We start from the raw sequence: 17,715 nt of genomic DNA on the forward strand, positions 1-17,715 counted from the left end.
GGTAACCTAGCTGAATTTGAGCAGTGCAGTGTGGAGTTTCACAATGCATTGGAGGAAATGATGCTGTCTGCTCCCTACACTTGAAATTACATCCTCCTCCCTTGAAAGGAACTGCACATATTGCTCACAGGTTCTAAAACAGCCATTAGATTTGTTTTCCTTCTTAACACTTAGATATATTTTTTTTTTCCCATAGGGAAACGTGGCTGCATTTTAACACTAATCAGTCTGCACCAAATGCATTGCTGAGGAGGTGGGCTTTTTTTATAACATAAAGGGCTTCTTGGACTCAGTTCAGTGATTCATTAGTACATAATAGTATATGCAAGGAAGGACTTATGGTGTGTAGCAATGCTTCTTTTACACTAGTGTCACGTTCAGTGGTAAATGGCTGCTTTCCCAGTTATTTGTGCCATATTTGTACTTTATTAACCATGCATGCTTATACCCAAGTAGAAATTGCATTGCAAGTAGCTTTCATGGTTGGAATAAAAGGGTACCGCTTACTTTCTGGACCATTGCTGTGTCAGAATTTGGATCCAAAGTTGTGAGAGATGTGCATGATTTTACAGGGACTTTGACATGGAGGGAAGTTTTTGTAGCTGAACATCCAATTGAGTTTTGGTTGTTTTTTTCTTTTTAAATATTTTGGCTTTGAGATGTTGAACCATCTTCATTTTAACTTTGACAAAGGCTGTAAAGAACGGCGTGCACATAATTCACTGTTTCCATCTCATGTGAGGACTGGGCACAGTCTGTTGGTGAAATGGTGCAAGGTTGGCTACATCTGCCAGGTTTCCTGGTCCTTTTGGTGTCAGCACGTCCTGGTGAAGTGAGAGCAGGTATCCTACAGTATACCCTTATGGAGCAGGAACGTCCAACAGATCATCACAGCACTGATGGCAGCCAAGTCTGGATTACCCAATGTAGCAGAGCTGGGAGGAAGAGCTGGCAGACCAGTCCTGCAGGCTTCCTAGGGAGCCTGGTTTGCACAAGACAGAAAGTACACAAGTGGTAACAAGGCAATCACATGCCAGCCTGACTTCAGCCATCAGCAGAGCATTGCTATGGTTATTAGCTAAGTATTTCCATAATGTGCATCTGTGCAAGTTATAATTAGAACCAAGCCTGCCCTTTGCTAATTACAAGCTTGCTTAGAAGTATAGTTTATATAAAGCTTTTAAAACATTGAATGGGGAAGATATACATCCACAGGCACAATTGGAATGAGGCCTTATTTTCAAACCCAAATGTATAGGCTTTGGTGTCTGTTTCTCCCTCCCTTCACACTTTTATGTTGCATCCTCATCCAAAGGTTTTGCCAGAAATGCTTTCCAAGTTTCACCAACATCAAACCAGTGATTTTTGAGATTTCTCCCAAGTGCTTCATTCTCACTTACCAAGAGAGTAAGCCGGATGTAAACCAGCTAGGATGCCTGAGCTTTGTGTTTTGGAGAAGATGAATAAATGCTACTTAGATCTCTCGTGAAAAGAAGAGAGAAAAGTTTTGTTAAACACTCAGAGCAGGATCTACATGCATGCTGATCCATCTATAGAGATGTGCTGTGTGTTTGAATGGTGCTGCACATGCATGCCTTCAGCTCAGACTCTTAGGAATAAAGTGAAGCTGGGAGTGTAAGTACAGGGAGTGTCTGTCGTGATAGTGCTGTGGAATCGTATCCTTCAGTGTCTGAAGGGGAAAGTGAATCCAGTGGAGCTTGTGGGGCTTCTGCTCTCGGCCTTTGACATATTTGGTGCAAGATGCTCACTTCACCTTCAGTGCTTTCTAGGAAGAAAAGCAGAGTGGGGTGCTTACCCCTCATGTGTGGGAAAGGGCAGGAAATTCCTGAAAGAACTGCAGCTAATGAATTACTTCTCTTTGCTTTTGTCTAGCCATATTTGAATTTTGTATTAGTTTGATTATTCAGGTCAGATCAGATTTAGGTCAGTTGAGATGGATTTTATCCAAATTCAGTTCCCTCGATTCCTACTGTAAACGTTTAACAGATGACACGATGCAAAGCTGGAACAGACTTGAGCTGTGTGATGACCAAATAAAATCTCAGTGGAAACCATTTCCACGTTCCTAAGATCAGTTTCTCATGTAATAAATTCTGCATCCAAAATCATATCAAATACTTTCCTGACAACAGTTGTTTTTTTTTTCTCTAACGGACAAATCCCAGCAGAGCTGTTTATAGGAAGCCTGCCTTTTGTGTTTGCTCTCACATGCCTGTTTTTTAGACCTACACCAAAGAACAAATACATGTAAACATTTCTCAGTGTCCTTGGCAGTGCTGCCAGACCCACCTTGTTTTGTCTTGTCTGAAATCTTCCACTACATTTCTTTCATATTTTCCCCTTGGTAAGAGTTATCACAGGAAATCACCATTAAAGACTATTCCCCAGAGGGATGATCTGGATTTATTTGCTGATGCCTTCCTTTCCTTCGCAGACTTTCATTGCTTTGTTCTGCCTGATCCTCTCCTGGCTGTGAGGGATGGAGATGGGTCCTTCAAGTGGGTGCCCTTCTTGTGCCAAGTGAGACACTATGGGCTAGAACTTGCCAAATCTTATAACAGAGAAACCTGAGAGGGTGAACATGTAGGAGCACACGTTGGTGTCTTTGGGCTTGGAAGGCAGGCCACGTCTCAATGAAATGCGCTCACAGGAAAAGCTTCTTTAATTGGGTTTTTTAGTCTTAATTTTAGTGCCGTGTACTTTTCACCTTTGTTAAAGTGGAACTAAAATAACATCCAGAACCTTTCACCAGATCAACCTACAGCTTCTTCTCCTGTTACAGCCTTTCTATTAGTTTCCTGATACGTTGAAGGGAAGTCTTGACACCAGTCCTCCTGGAGGAACGTGTTGGCTCATGTTTTGCAACGTGTCGATCTCCTCTGCAGTAGATCAGGCAGATAAGACCCATGCCTTTAGTTTTGGAAGGTTCTGATGTACCTAGGTCATGCGAGAAGGCCGTGTGCTTTCCTGTGTCTCTCCTCAGTGACTTCTACATCCATGTTAGATTGTCGACTGCCATTTGTCTGCTTGATTAGATGTGTTCCATGCGTACCTCAAAGTATGTGATGTTTTAAAGCTAGATTTGCTATTTAAATAAGAGGTTTGCCTTAATTGGCTGTTACAAATTACAAGCAAGAGGGAATGATTTATTGCTTATAATTAGAAATGAGTTACGAGAGGGAATGTTGGTAATCATAAAATAAAGCTTGGAATACATTGATTTCCAGATGGCTGGCAGTGAAATTGCTCCTTAGTGTAGAATAGACCAGATACAAGGGGGAAAAAAAAATGTCATCCATCTTTATTCCATGATGAATTGCTTGTGCAAATCTGTATTCCTGAATTTTGAAATATTGGTTTTGCTGGTGAGAGCAACTTCATTTGCACAGTAGTGCACAGTATCAGAGGTGGCGGAAGAGGCAACTCGGTATTTAGCCTGGTATTATTTTTGTCCTCGCAATGTCACCAGAGAAGATCTGCCATCACTTTTGGGTATAACCATCTCGACAGGTTGTTCTCAGAGGTTGCAGGTTACTGAGATGTTTTTCTTTTCATCTTTTGCCTCAGTAACTGTTTTCATGAGATTGAGGTTGATCAAAACACCTGTCCGAAAGCAAGTGTTTGTAATCCTCCTTTCTCGAGTCTAGCAAAACACATTTGTATCAGAAACAAAAGCAGCAGTGCAATGGCTGAGGATTTTTTGATAGTCTAAGACTTCTGTTGAGATGGTCCTGTTTTTGTTTGACTTCCTGAGGTTCACTCCAGTTCCTATAGATCCAGGTATGATTTTACAATGATTCACGTTTGCCTTAACTGCTAATTGTTGGATTTCTGCCATAATAAATGCATTCTGCTCTGCTACCATATGTAAGGCCGTGCTACAAGGTAGTTGGACATATCTGGATCATCACCACATGAGATGTCTGACACCTGTGTTTTAGAAGTGACATAGTCATTAAGCTCGCTTAACTGAGACCATCGTGATTACTCATTTACCTTCATTAAAATGCTTCATAGCTTCCTTATTTTAAATAGCTTTTCTCAGCAAGGTACAAATCTGTTTCTCTGCCATCATTTTATCTAAAAAAAATGCGCATGGTGAAAGGAATAGCGTATTTTCAGCTAATGTTTTCCTGACCTGTGGAGAGATGAGCTCATCAGTATCCTTATTGACAAGGCCAGGAAGAAGGTGTGTCAGCCAGAACTATTAGATCAGTCAGCCCTTCTTGTCCTGGAGCAATTGTAATTTCCCATGGTCTGCAGCAATTTCCTTTAGAATCAGATATGTGCAGAGATTGTTTTGGATCTGCTGCTGTAGTATAATTTCATTTGGTCCCAATAAGGTGGCCTTAGATTTCATTCTTTCCATTTTTGTTGTTGAAAACCTTTTGTTTTAGTGGAAAGAATGACAAGTTGCCATTTTACGGCATCTCGTTGAGGAATGAGTGCTGTAGCTACGCAGAATGTTGCTCACTCTGAGCTGGGTTAGTGAAGACTGCAGATGTTGGCAACCTCTGCCCTTCTCAGGGAGGCGTGAAATGAGTGTTCAGTTCACTGTACATTAGCAAACTTCTGGCTTTTCAAGAGACGTTCAGAAGCGTGAGTGATGTAGGTGCTTATTGCTTTGCTGATAGTTATTTCCTGTACTGACTGATAGAGGCTCTTATTTTTTTTAACCAGCAGGTTCATAGAGCCTAAATACTTCAGCCTGGGTATTTGCTAGAAGAGGCCAACCTCATTAGTGCTGAAGGTGTTCTTTGTGCTGCACCATCTGATGCTGCACTGATGAAAGCATAACTCCTCTGATCCGGCATTAAAGAGGACTGAGTGGGAATCAAAAGCGGGAACAATTTCTCATTTCACTCTATTTTTTGTTGTCACTTTAGCTTTGTGTTTTTCCACTTGAAATGGCTCTATGATATTTCATGCATGGAGAGGAGGATTCAGATCCTCCAAGTTCATATCCTGCCTGCTACTCCTTCAGTCTCGGTGGTACAGCTCCAAAGCAGCTTAGTGTGCATGAGCTGAGGTCACTGCCACGTGGAGATACACTTTGGTCAGCATCTCTTTGTCATTAGCTAAGGTCTCTGTGGCCCTATAGCTAGGAGAGTGATTCAGAGAAACTCCTTGATGCTTTCACATGGATGATGAACAGGGCTGGGTGAAGGGCTGGTCAGCATGGCTGTCTGAAAGCCAGACAACTCAGGTGCACGTGGTTTCAAGGTGTGAGCGTCAGTGATGTTTTGTCATTCTATAGAGCTGATGTTTTCTATGGGCACTTTTAGATGTGCCACGGTGCACCCTCACACTGCAGTCCCTGTTCTCCAGGCATGAGATGGACATTGGTCAGTGTCATAACCACTCATGGCCTTGGCCACATGCCTTGGCTTCCTTTCCAGGGCAAGGGAATGGCTCTTATGAGCACCCAGCTCACAGCTAGCAGTAGGTCTGCAGCTGTATATGCAAACCCTGAAGTACTCTGGGATTGTTGTCATTTTCCAGTCTGCCTTGCCTTGGTCCCTTGTCCAGGGAGGTCACTCCTCTCTTGTGCTGAAATGGCAGAGCCATGGGTCATCATCTCTTGAAGCTGTTTTCTTTCCAACAAGATCATTAAAGCCTTGCAGAGAGGTAATTCCCAGCTTTCCGGTAAGGATAACGTTGATAGTACCTAATTAAAGGGCACTTTTAGCCGGGATAAACATTTATATTAATTTCCTTCTCACACAGATGTCTGCTAAACTGACTTCCTGAGGCAAAACCATCTGGCCTCAGGTGGGAGGGGTATCTCAACCAGCATGAAGAACCTGACCCAACTCCCACTGGACTGTTTCTAAATGGCTTTTTCTATCACTGAAATGGCAGACATGAAATACTTGCAGTGGAGTTATATAGGTTTTTTACACGTTTGCCTTGGAAGACCTGCATAATGGTACTGCAGGCTGGTGGCTCCAGGCTTCACTCCCAATCGTGTATTCTGGGTTTGTCTGTGTGTAAAATTAGTATGTGTGGTAAGCAGCAGTAAGATGTTCCCTACTTGGATGGACTAAATTAAAATGCAGTAAGAAACACGGCTTTGGGTGAGTTTCCAAATTACTTTCAGGGTTTTGCTGAGGAGATTGTTATGGAATCATAAACCTTTTCAGTGGGCAAACAGCCTGATGTGAGTTACGTGCTTTTATTGCCTCATAGTCCTCCTCCTATTTTATGTACTGTGCCGTGTAATCTTTTGTTATTAAATAATAAGCAAAAATAAAAACAGTTGTTTGTCACAGCCAGCTTGTTTTCCAGGGAATTTGTTCGCTTTGAAAGTTCAGTCTGTGTGATCTTCAGCCCTGTCAGAAGCGATTATACCGCATCTTCTTTTAAATCGTTAAGCTGGAGGACAAACCTCGATGTTATCGTGCACATCTCAGCCGAGAGCGGAGCAGATTCGGCGGGGAGCAGCCTCTGATGACATGCACTGCGCTGCTGGTTGTGTCAGGAACATGTCAACATTATCTGCTTCCAGCACTACGTGTGTTGGCTGACACAAGCATCGGTGGAGCTGTATAATTTCTGAAGCAGTTTGAACTGTGGATGTAACACTTAGGGCTGTGTGAAGTCTTTTCTTTGCTGTTCAGAAGGTTGTTGGTTTGTTGCTCCCTCCCACTGTCCTGTAATACAACACGCTGACTGTATTTGATTGTAGAGTTCATAATAGAAGGGCTCCAAACTAGAGGTGGTTGTTGCTAACAAGCAATTCCTGGAAGGTTTGGGAAGACCAGGAGCACCATTGCTTTCCATTCACACTATTACATTTGAAACAGAGGCTGTTGCTTTAGCGTGCTTGGGATTGTACCTTAATGCAGGATGGGATGCTCACTTTGGGGTCTTAGTCTTGGACTTCAAAGGACAGGGTTTTTCTGCATCCTTTGAAAGCATGTTACACATTGAAAATAGAGTGAGATTCTTCACTTCCTTGTTTTTTCAAGCTGCTTGTTGGATCTGTAATGCTCAGACCTGTCTCAACCTCAGAAGCAGTCGTGCTTTTCCACGAGGACACGCAGCACCCCTCTCCTTCATGCTCTGTAGTGCAGCCAGGCAGCAGAAGGAGCCCTATGGGTAGCCATGGCAGCCAGTAATTGATGGCTCCATATGGCTGGTGTGCTGCAGCTGCTCTGGTTTAAGGAGGTCAGGGCATCAGGGCATTTAAGGAACTAACCAAACCCAGGCACCCCTATAAAGCCTTTCTGGATGCAGTAATAGTGGGCTTTTCCATGGATGTGAGACCAAAGGGAGAGAAATCAACTTTTATAAATTATATTGGAAAACATTATTTTAGAGGGAAAAGACATTTTTCTCTCTTTGGGATGGTATTTAGCTTTTTTCAGTTCTTGCTGTAGCTTGCAGTAGCACGATGCAGAGGGCTCAGCCCAGCCCTGGGCTTTATGGTGCATTAAATGTTGTGCTGAGGGAGAAACTGCATTGCCTAAACTGGATGACAGCTCTGTGTTTCTAGTGATGAAGGACTTTTGTGAGCAATTGGCATGGAGCAGAAATGCAGCTTTAATTTCAGAACGGGTGCAAGAGTCACTGCTGCTGGAAAATGGCATGGAAGGGCTTTTGGATGTAGCTTTAGTTTGCAAGCAGGCTTTTCATAAGCGTGAATCTTATTTTCATTAGGGGACCATTTTAATTAAAGTGAAACTGGAATGTTTACTTTCTGCTTCCTGTAGCTTGTGATGGTTTTCTTCACTGTGTGAGCACACGCATAATTTGTTCTAAAAGAAGTGTCAGCAGTTTCTGATTACCTCGTGAGTCTTACTCAACAGCTTGATTTTAATTGGGGGGAGGAAAGATTTCAGGGTGCTCCGGGGAGGTCTGAAGCCTTTTGGTATCATGAAGCAATAGTTACTATCTTTGGTGCAATGTTAATTACAATAATCACTTCTAGTGGTTTAAAATAAAGGTCCTTCATTGCTTACCCCCATTGGGCTTTTCCTCAGTTATGTCAGTGAAATACAACCTGGATGATAATTAGCATCCCTCAGCTGCTTAACCTTTTGGCACCGCTGCGTTTGTGTTTCTCTAAGTGTTTGAACTGGGTGACTTTTGGGAAGCACAGATTGACAGGGAGCGTCAAATTTGGGGAAACCTGTACAATTCAGGCTAGGTGATGAAAGGAGACGGTCAGGCACTTGGGGTGAAGTTTGCCCATGACTTCACATGCATTTTCTCCAAGCCCTGAAGTCCGCCAAGAATTGTAAGTAATAGATAATTTATGTGGGTCGAGAGTATCTCTTTCTTGAAGATTTTGATCATCATGAGATATGACAAGAGGTGTCTGTCACAGAGGAATGTGTTCATGCAGCGATGCAGCTCCCGAAGCACTCCTGTGCTGTCTTTTCATCTGTATCTGCCTCAAGGAGTCACCTTGGACTCCTTTGGTTGCTGAAATGCCCTTCAGGTCTTGCGAAGCATTCCAGAGATGACCGTTTTTGTTGCTCAGCCAATGCCTTGTATTTTAATATTGTCTTCTTCATCACAGATAATGATCTGAAGTCTGCCCTGCCCCTTTCTCTGGGGTTATGTTTCCTCCTGCTGATTGTTTGAAATAAATAAATAAAGTAGGAAAACAACCGGTATCGGTGTGTTAACAGGAAGGAATGACTAATAGAAAAGAGAGAGGAAAGATATCATAAAGGACTACATCTCTGGAAACATAAATTGGTATTCATTAAGTTGTTTGTGTAGACTTAGTTAAAAGACGTACTTGAGGAGCTGTTGGAGCCGTGTTTCAGTAGAAAACAAGTCATGCTTTTCATGGCTGGATGTATCTAGATGAGGAGGGGAGACCAGCAAGCAACAGTAAGTGATGGATTGAGAAGAGCCTTCATGGCAGTAAGGAGACAACAGGCTGTGAAATGCTTTTCTGAAGAGAATGATACTCCCTGTTTAGCTGTTGTGTAAAACTGATCCATCTTCTCTCCTCAGGTATGCAGGTCTTCTTTGATGCAGTTAAAAAACACAAATGCTTGTGTTCAGTTTCTGTCACTTCTTATTCCAAGTACGCAGGGTCCCCTTGTTTTTGATGGTGATTTCTGTAGCTGGAGTCATCAAATAAGGGGGAGTGGTTGCAGAGCAGTGCTGGGTAATTCAGAAGGTGGCTCAGTTTTGCCATGTCTGCATTGTTCCAAAAAATCCATTGTTTTTCCCCAAAGCGTGACCTGCTGCTCTGCGCCCACCCACGTTCCTTCCTGACAGGCAGCCTGCAGGTGCAGCTTTTGCTGTGCTTGGAAATGCTGCTGCTGCACACTGGGATGGCAGCAGAGGGTCGAGGCATTGCTGTGAGGGCTTGCTTGCTTCTCCTCTTCCTCATTGCTTCCTTCAGTCTTTTCGTTTCTGTAATACATGATCAAAACATCCCTTTCATGGACCTTCAGGATGAGCTGAGATGAGGTGTTGCTGTTGTGCTTTGTTGACATTTTTCTCCATGATCCTGAACTAGGGCAGATGCTTAGAAGGGAATGTGTGTACTAATTAATTACTGTATGGTATGTGACTGTCTGCTGTTTGCTTTGCTTTGTGTCTTTAAACAAAGTTTAAGTACACAACAGAACACTAGCAGAGTGCTTTCATTTTTGCATGCTATGTGTCAAGCTCTTTTGTATATGGTGTGTAACTTTTCTGATGTTCACCATTTCTTTCCTTTTTTGCAGATTAAGACCCTTGATTTCTACACAGCTGGCTAAAAAGGCAGCCACTGAGGAGGTATGTAAAGCCCAGCTCTTCATAGAGTCATTAAGGTTGGAAAAGACCACTAAGATCCCCCAGCCCACCCCCACCATGCCCACTGCCCATGTCCCTCAGTGCCACTCCTCCATGGTTCTTGAACACCTCCAGGGACGGTGACCCCACCATTCCCTATGCAGCTGTGCCACTGCATCCCCACTCTTCTTGTGAAGCAATTTTTCCTAATATCCAACCTGAGCCTCCTCTGAACCTCTTCAGTTAGTCTGGAAATTCCCACAGGCTTTTCTCAGCCTTGCTCAGGCTATATAGTAAATAAAGGCAAAAGAAACGAGACTCATATCTCAGTGGTCAGAGCAGGAGCTGGTTACTGCAAGCAGTACAACGCTGAAGTTGTCTGTCTTCTAACCATGGTTTGCCCTTACTTACCCATCAGTAACTTTAGCCTCATAACCCCTAATTCAATAGGAAAAAAAGAGAGTTCCCTGCAAGCATCTAAAAGGGTATATATTGAACGAGTTGTAGGAGAGGCAGAGCTTGTGCCTGCTTCATCACTTGGACCATGCCCACAGAGAGGGGGGACGATAGTAAGTGCTGCTTCTGTGGAGCTGGTGGTGACACAAAGGAAGGGTTGAGGTTCTGGGGTCTACCTAAAGGAGATCAATGAAGAAGCATGAAGTGAGAGCTCACCCAGTATAACTTGGCTTACTCTTTTTTTGTACGCTTTGGAAATAATTATATTTCCATTGAAAAGTTAGAGCTAGTAAGAGGTCGCCATCAGAAACCCTCCCAGGGTGGCTTTGTGCATGTGAATGTTCTGCTGAAGGGGTCATGGCTGTTATCACTCACAGCAGTAACAGCTTTCCTTTGCTATTATATTTACACTGTACAAAGTAAACACATGCATTTTGCTGATGATAAAAGAACTGTGAGTCTGACAATTATGTGCCTAATATACCAACGGAATTTGTCGTTCCTTTCTTTTTTCCCCATGTATGCGTGATGCTGATGCCCTTTTGAAAGGGTGCTGGCCAACTCTGATAGCCTGATGTGCTTTCACAATGCCTGTGTGTATGTGAAGTTGCACACCAAACTGAAGTCCAGGTTGTCTGGAAGTGAAGTTCAGGAAGTTCTATTTAAAGGTGTTGTTTGACTGCTTTATTTTTAAAGTGACTAAAACCCACTGATTTTCAAAAACAGTTTGATATCCTGCCCAGGGAAATACATTTTCACTTCTTACGTTCTGCTCATTAGAAAACCCTGCACATTTTTAGAAATACAGCAATCTGGAAGTGGACATGATAATTAGAAGAAGGTCACATTTTAATTAGCATGGTGCAATTTTAAATAATAATGACTCAATTGTAGCTCTTCTACACTCTCTCACTTTTTCAGAGCAGATGGATACTTTAAGCACAAAAATTGATACACATTATGATTCGTGTCAAACGGTTGGGTCTGTTCCTGGCTTATGCCTGAAGTGTAGATGGGCTCAATTTCATCAGTCTAGAGGCAAAAACAGTGGTAGGGAATGCAAAATAAACTGGAGGGAAGTTTCTTTAAATTGTATGATTAATTTGAGCATATAGAAATAATGAAAATTTGTCTTTGAGTGATCCAAAATACCTAAATATTTTCTGCTAAAATTAATGGGTGCCTTCTGGCCTATTAATGAGCTATTGAAGCAAACCCATAGGTGGCTGAATATCTCAGGCAGATTCTTGGTTGACTGGCATGGGATGTGACACATTTAGGTGCAGCTTTGATGTTTGAATAATTAGACCACCAGCTTTCTGTTAGGGGGACTTTCTGTTATGGTGCACCTTTGAAGTGCTTGGAATTAGAAAGATTCTGGGAGATTCTGTGTCACGAGTAAATACATTAACAGATAAATAATTACGATGCTGCGACAGACCTTATTGCCAGCAGAACTGGAGGGGACACAGCAGTACGTGGTTGTGCGATGTAATTTAAAGCCTGGAGCACTGCAGGGTTTTTCTTGTGGTAGGGGTGAGGGAAGTTGTACAGGGGCAGGGCACATCACTGCAGGAGATGGATTTGGTGCCTACCCCATTGCTGAAGTGGAGACAGCATTACTTGCACCTCCACATTCACTGCTGTCTGCTTGCTGTGTGCTGCCGTTGCTCTCTCTCCCAGTGTCCTGCCTAACCTTGGAGAATCTAACTAGGTGCAGATGCTGGAATGAGTCCATCAGTGACCAAATCCCAAATTAGAGCTTGGAGGTTGTTATTCTGATGTATTTCATAAGAAACGGTACAGATGCTGATGTGTATTATCAACTTAGTGCTCTACCATAGCATTAAGTGCTGTCTAAAGAGTGCCATTTGTTCCACAGCTCATTGTGCCTCCAAATAAATCCAACCAGAGCTGTCAAAGCTAATAGTCTTTCTTTTTTTTTTTCTGATCTGAAGGGTACATTTTTGCCATCATTGAAGTCCTGATAACATTGTTACTGTGTAATAGGCTTGATGAGAGTTAAGCACAATGAGGAAAAGGTTGTGAACTTTCCTGCAGGGCTCTGTTGAGGAGCCCACAGGCCCAAATTTCTCTGTACCTGCCTGTCAGGGGAAAGTTCTTTACCAAGAGAGTGCTGAGGTGCTGGAACAGCTGCCCAGACAGGTTGTGGATGCCACATCCTGGAGGTGTTCAAGGTCAGGTTGGATAGGGCCCTGGCAGTCTGGTCTGGTATTAGGTATGGAGGTTGGTGGTTGGAGCTTGATGATCCTTGAGGTCCCTTCCAACCCAAGTCATTCCGTGATCCTAACTTGCATGTTCTCTGGAATGGCTGCACCTCCAGCACTTGATGTGGGCTTCCAGCTCTCCTCTTGCTAAGTGTTACATAGGAATATTGAATAAAAAGGACTGTCCTACTGCCCTGTCTTTTGTTTTGCAGGTGACCTTTCCAAATGCACAGGCAGAAGCCTCTAACTTAGAAAAGCCAGCAACTGTGCTAGTGGAGAGTGGCCCAGTAGCTTATAACCTTGATGAAGAGGTGGAAGAGGAAGAAGCAGAAGAAGAAGATGATCACTGCATGAGTGCGTTGCAGTTAATGGGAGGAAACGGTAAGTTGGGATGTTGCCTGCATTACAGACTTTTATTTCTCTGGTGCTGACAGGTTTGTTGGTGCAGAGTTCAAGACAGACAGGGTTCCTATACTTGTCTCAGCCCTTTGGCAGCTTGTCCCAAGCTGAGCTCATTCTTGTGAGAGATTGGAGTCATCTTTGTCCAAAATGGGACTTTCTTAGGGACTCCTCCAGAGAAAAGTCCACATCTCAATCTTTAAGTTAAGGATGTTTTTCAAGAGGAAACTGATGTTGGGCGTTCTTTGGAATGATATTTATTAATGTGAATCTGAGGAGTTAAAAAGTCAATAACCCTTAGAGCGTGTCCAGATTTAGATTTTTCTCTCAGAGAGTGGGCAGGAATGGCTGCCCAGGGAGGTGGTAGAGCCACCATCCCTGGCAGTATTGAAGTGTTATCTGGGTGAGGAGCTACAAGATATGGTTTAGTAGCTTGTGGTAGCAATGGTGATGGGAGGATGGTTGGACTAGATGATCTTATAGGTCCTTTCCACCCTTGTGATTCTGTGATTCCATGATTCTGAGCCCTATGGTAACAGCATCTTGGGCTACTTGAAGTCGATCTGCAACCAGCTGGTGGTCCCTTTTATTTATTCTTCCCCACTGAGGCAGAATATCAGGCAAGGAACATTGCTTACATCCTAATGCTGATAGAGAAGACCACAATGAAAGTTGTAATGTGTATAAAGCACTTGTTACTGTGCTTAGTTTATTTATGGGTGTTTTAGCATCTGTGATGGTTAAGACCCCCATTCCCGTCCCAGACATATTTTCTGCTCTTCTCTGTAGTCCGAAGCTGCATATGCAGATCAAGGAATTTGTGGTCACGTTGCACAGAAATGGTTACAGTTCCATGGCAAATGCTGCTCAACTGTAGTTTCTTTCTGCTGTGCATTCCGGAGATGTCCTGTGTTGTTGCTCTGCAGCTTCTGCCCTGAATGGTCTTTCTTGTAGTCCCACAGCATGGGACAACGTTCTCCCAGGCAGAAGGTGAGACTGTGGATTTTTGTCCTCTTGTATTTCAGAAAAATGGATGGAAACTCACTTAGGTGTTGTATGCTGGAACACTGTTTTCAGCCTTTGGTGTACGAGCCTCCCTTGTAGGGAGGAGTTTGGCGGAGAACTTCCGCACCATCCACACAACAGGCAAAGAAAGAAAAGGAGGCTTGTGCCTACACTCTTCAGCAGTCTGAGTAAGGGAAGGAGAGAAATAGACATATGATTAGAAGAGAAATGGATGTTGTAAGAAATGGACATATGATGCATATCAAGAAGATGGAAAGACATGTTGCTGATATTACAAGCCTGTGCACTGTGGTAGGAGTTGAAGTTCTGCTTCAAGGTGGTAAGTGGGGTGTTAGTCATTCTGTAGGCACCTCCTTGAACAGGGACGCAGAGCTGCAGATGTTTCTGATGGAATCTGTTGTGCCACGCATGCCTGGCTGTTTTGTGAAGTGCGTTCCTGTGGCAGTGCATCTCTGCGGCCTCCTCATGACACTGATAACGACAGCCCCTGCCTACTCAAAGCTCAGGAATGTGTCCAAGTCCTTGTCCTGTATCCCGAGCATGAGCTCAATCCAGATGACTCTGCTGCTGGCGGTGGTCAGCTTGAGCTTGCAGAATCGGTTGGAAGGCAGCAACTTGACCTGCACTGTGGGCAACAGAGGCATCTCCAGCCAGGCTTTTGTCACCAGTTTCTGGAACCAGGCTGCAGTTTTCTCCATATCCAGGTAGGAGTCGCGGCAGAGGGTTTGTAGGAGGCTGGGCATCTGCTCTTTCCTCAGCTTGTCCTCAGGGTGGTGGACGAAGCACAGCATGTCCCGCATCACCAGCTCCCTTATGCAAGTGCACTTGAGCTCCACACGGAGGCAGGAATTCCTCACCCCCACCCTCGCCTTGGGGCCGTGCTCCAAGTGGAAGACATGTCCCGGGGGTGCCTTCAGGGGCACGAGCATGCGGTAGACAATGTGGTTCCCTTCGGGACTGGTGTGTTCTAAGCCAACGCCAACCCCAACGGCCGGCTGCAGCTGTGGCATGTGGTAACTCTGGGGAAGTATCTGACAGATGGTCAGGAGTTCATCCACCAGATCCTCCACCATCTTGCACATGTGTCTCCTGGTCTTCAGCGGCCAAATGGAGAACTCATAGTAAAACCTGCTCACGTAGGTAACGTCATTGGAGCCTTCGTGGTACACCGGCTCCCACATCTCCCCGTCAGATTTTCTCTGCATCTCAGTTTCACGTTGGATCCCCTTTTCCTCCTGAGTATCTATGCACTGGATGAAGTCGATGAGCAGGAAAAGCAGCAGTACAGCCAAGACCCAAATTTCCCAAGGCTGCCGTGCAAAGAAGTGCCAGAGTTGCACATCCGTCCTGCTCCGCTCAATCTCCTCCAGAATCTTGGTCATCTGCTCTTGCAGAAACACCTCACGCTGACGCATGCACTCAAGCATTTCTGCATCCAACTCATCGCCAACAAAAGCCACTCTCTGCACCAACAAGGCGAAGAAAAACGCCAAAGCCATGATCTGGAAGAGAGGAGAGAGGGGAGGTCAGTGGGGCTGGGTGGGAGCTGGAGCTGGCCCAGGCCAAAGTGGAGCATCGCTGCCTGCTGATGGCCTCAATGCCAGCCCTGCATTGTGACGCACTGTGACGTCACAGACGCCCCAGCCCCACCCTTCGGCCCCCCTCAGCTGCCCTGGGCCTCCATGGCCGCGGCATCGGCCCTGCTCTGAGGCACATGGCCGGACTGGATTTCCTTTGTTTCCCTTGGGTTTTACTGCGGAGAAAGCAGCTGGCTTCATATATTCTAAGGGACAATGACAGATTAAACACATCTTGTTCTTAACCGGATTTTTTTGATTGCATTTGGTTCAGTTTCTTCAATTTTTGTTTATGTAATATTCTTTTTATTATTTTCTGCAGATGTAGCTCTTCTAAGCCTGTTGAGGTCCATTTTAAATCTCAGTCTTTGTCCACTCTTGACTTCTTGACTCAAGAGTGGGATCTCCTAGATGAGTGTGTTTCAGTCTATCTGCAGTGCGGTAAATAAAGTGGGCCTGTCCATCTTGAGTCTTGTCTATATTTTTCCTTCTCTGAGGTCCTGAAGGAGTGTCTGTTCTGTGACAATGTGGGAAAATGTATGTTGGGCAAAATGGCACCTTAGCTTTCTTCAGGTTACGACAGCCAAAAAGGCTGGTGACTTAATGCTGCTGCAGTAACCGATAATGTTCCTTTGTCAAGGTTTGGGATCACCAATGTCATCCAAATATAAAAAGCTCCCAGACAACACCTCCCAGGTGAAACACGGTAATGGTGTCTTTATGAGAAGAGTGAACTGTAGATCTTACACAGATGCAGGTACTCACATGAGCCCAAGGCTTTGTCACTCAGGTGTTTGCTGATGAGAACTTGTTAGGCACAGGCATAGAATGATAAAAAAAATCATTTCAGGGTGGAAAAGACCTTTAAAGGCCATCTGGTTCAATTCCTTTGCATTGAACAGGAACACCTATAGCAGAGATCTCTGTGAAGAGCAGTTTGTTCATTATTGCAATAATGGGTGCACAACCCCTACTGACAAGGGAGAAATTGTGCAACTAGTCAGTGAAATCCGCAGCTTAATATACCCTGGGTCTAACGCAGGTAAAACCTCCCGGCACTCATTGGTTGAGTGTCTCAGGCTCACAGTCTTCTGACACTGTTGCTTCCTGACCTGCTGACAACTGCTTTAGATGCAGCCCGTGATACAACTGGCTTCTTAGGCTATGAGGACATATTGCTGGCTTGTGTCCAGCTTGCCATCCACCAGTGTCCCAAAGCTGATGCATTAGTTTCACCAAAAGAAGGGCACATATACCACTAGTTTTGTTTGTTTTTTAATTTTTATTAAATTTTTTGAAATTTTTTATTATTTTTTATTATTTTATTATTTTTTTAATTAAATTTATTGAAACATATACATGGATGAAATATCTATTAAATATATACTAGTAATATTTAATATTTAATATACTATTTAATATAACTTTTTATAACTATTTAATATTTAATATACTATTAAAACATATAAATGGATGAAATATCTATGCATATTATTAAAACTTCATCAATATGAAGTATCGATGTATATGTTTAAATAATATGCATTTTCTGATCTACATTAACTGTATATTCAGTGTGGTCAAAGATGATTTCACTCCATGTGGTCCTGGCATCTAAAAGGCTGGACTAACATGGCATATGTAGAAATTCCGATGGCTACCAGGATACGGGTGTTGCTGTCTCCTGGCTGCTCGGATAGATGTCTTCATGGTCTTCCTATACTCCAAACGCTGCCTTAAGTAAGCAGCTTCTTTTGAAGTCCATCAGATGTAGCCTGCTGTAGTGTCTGTTTCCCAAAGAAGTTTGTCTCTGCTGCAGCACATCTCTGCAGCCTCCTCGTGCTGCTGCTGCTATCAACAGCCCCTGCCTACTCAAAGGACACAAATGTGTCCAAGTCCTCTTGCTGTACCCCGAGCCTGAGCTCAATCCAGAGGGCTCTGCAAGAGGTGGTTGTCAGCCGGAGCTTGCAGAAGCGGACGAAGGGCTGCAACTCGTGCTGCACTGTTGTCAGTTGAGGCATGGCTATCCAGACTTCTCTCACCAGTTCCTGGAACCAGGTTGCAGTTTTCTCCATATCCTGGAGAGTTTGTAGGAGGCTGAGCATCTCCTCTTTCCCCAGGTGGTCCTCAGGGTGGTGGAGGAAGGACATCATTGTCTCACACCAGCTGCTCCCTTGTGCATATTCAGTTCAGCACTCTGGCTACTGCACTGTTGGTTTGTTTTGGAGAAAACATTTGAGAGCAATTCCCACTGCCTGCTG

General features: G+C 44.0%; 2 protein-coding genes across 2 annotated transcripts in view; one reads left to right on the forward strand and one right to left on the reverse strand.

Moving 5' to 3' along the window:
* BRF1 (BRF1 general transcription factor IIIB subunit) overlaps positions 1 to 17,715 on the forward strand; it is a 171,133-nt gene that overhangs the window by 144,151 nt on the left and 9,267 nt on the right. Inside the window, exons 16-17 of the mRNA XM_072337071.1 lie at positions 9,720 to 9,771; positions 12,665 to 12,833. Coding sequence (XP_072193172.1) covers positions 9,720 to 9,771; positions 12,665 to 12,833 — 221 coding nt within the window. The remainder of the gene's footprint in view (positions 1 to 9,719; positions 9,772 to 12,664; positions 12,834 to 17,715) is intronic.
* On the reverse strand, positions 14,369 to 17,607 carry LOC140252526 (uncharacterized). The gene is made up of 2 exons (XM_072337360.1): positions 17,365 to 17,607; positions 14,369 to 15,379 (listed from the first exon to the last, which is right to left on the reverse strand). The coding sequence occupies exons 1-2, from the start codon at positions 17,605 to 17,607 to the stop codon at positions 14,369 to 14,371; spliced, it is 1,254 nt and encodes a 417-aa protein (XP_072193461.1).

The sequence above is a fragment of the Excalfactoria chinensis genome, chromosome 5, assembly GCF_039878825.1.
Source record: "Excalfactoria chinensis isolate bCotChi1 chromosome 5, bCotChi1.hap2, whole genome shotgun sequence".
NCBI classification, from domain to species: domain Eukaryota; kingdom Metazoa; phylum Chordata; class Aves; order Galliformes; family Phasianidae; genus Excalfactoria; species Excalfactoria chinensis.

Excerpts from the sequence above, each read along its gene's own strand:
- LOC140252526 (XM_072337360.1), bottom strand. The coding sequence starts at position 17,607 with ATGATGTCCTTCCTCCACCACCCTGAGGACCACCTGGGGAAAGAGGAG. Across the intron at positions 15,380-17,364 it reads GGATTGAGCTCAGGCTCGGG|ATCATGGCTTTGGCGTTTTT; the intron begins GTACAGCAAGAG and ends CCTCTCTTCCAG.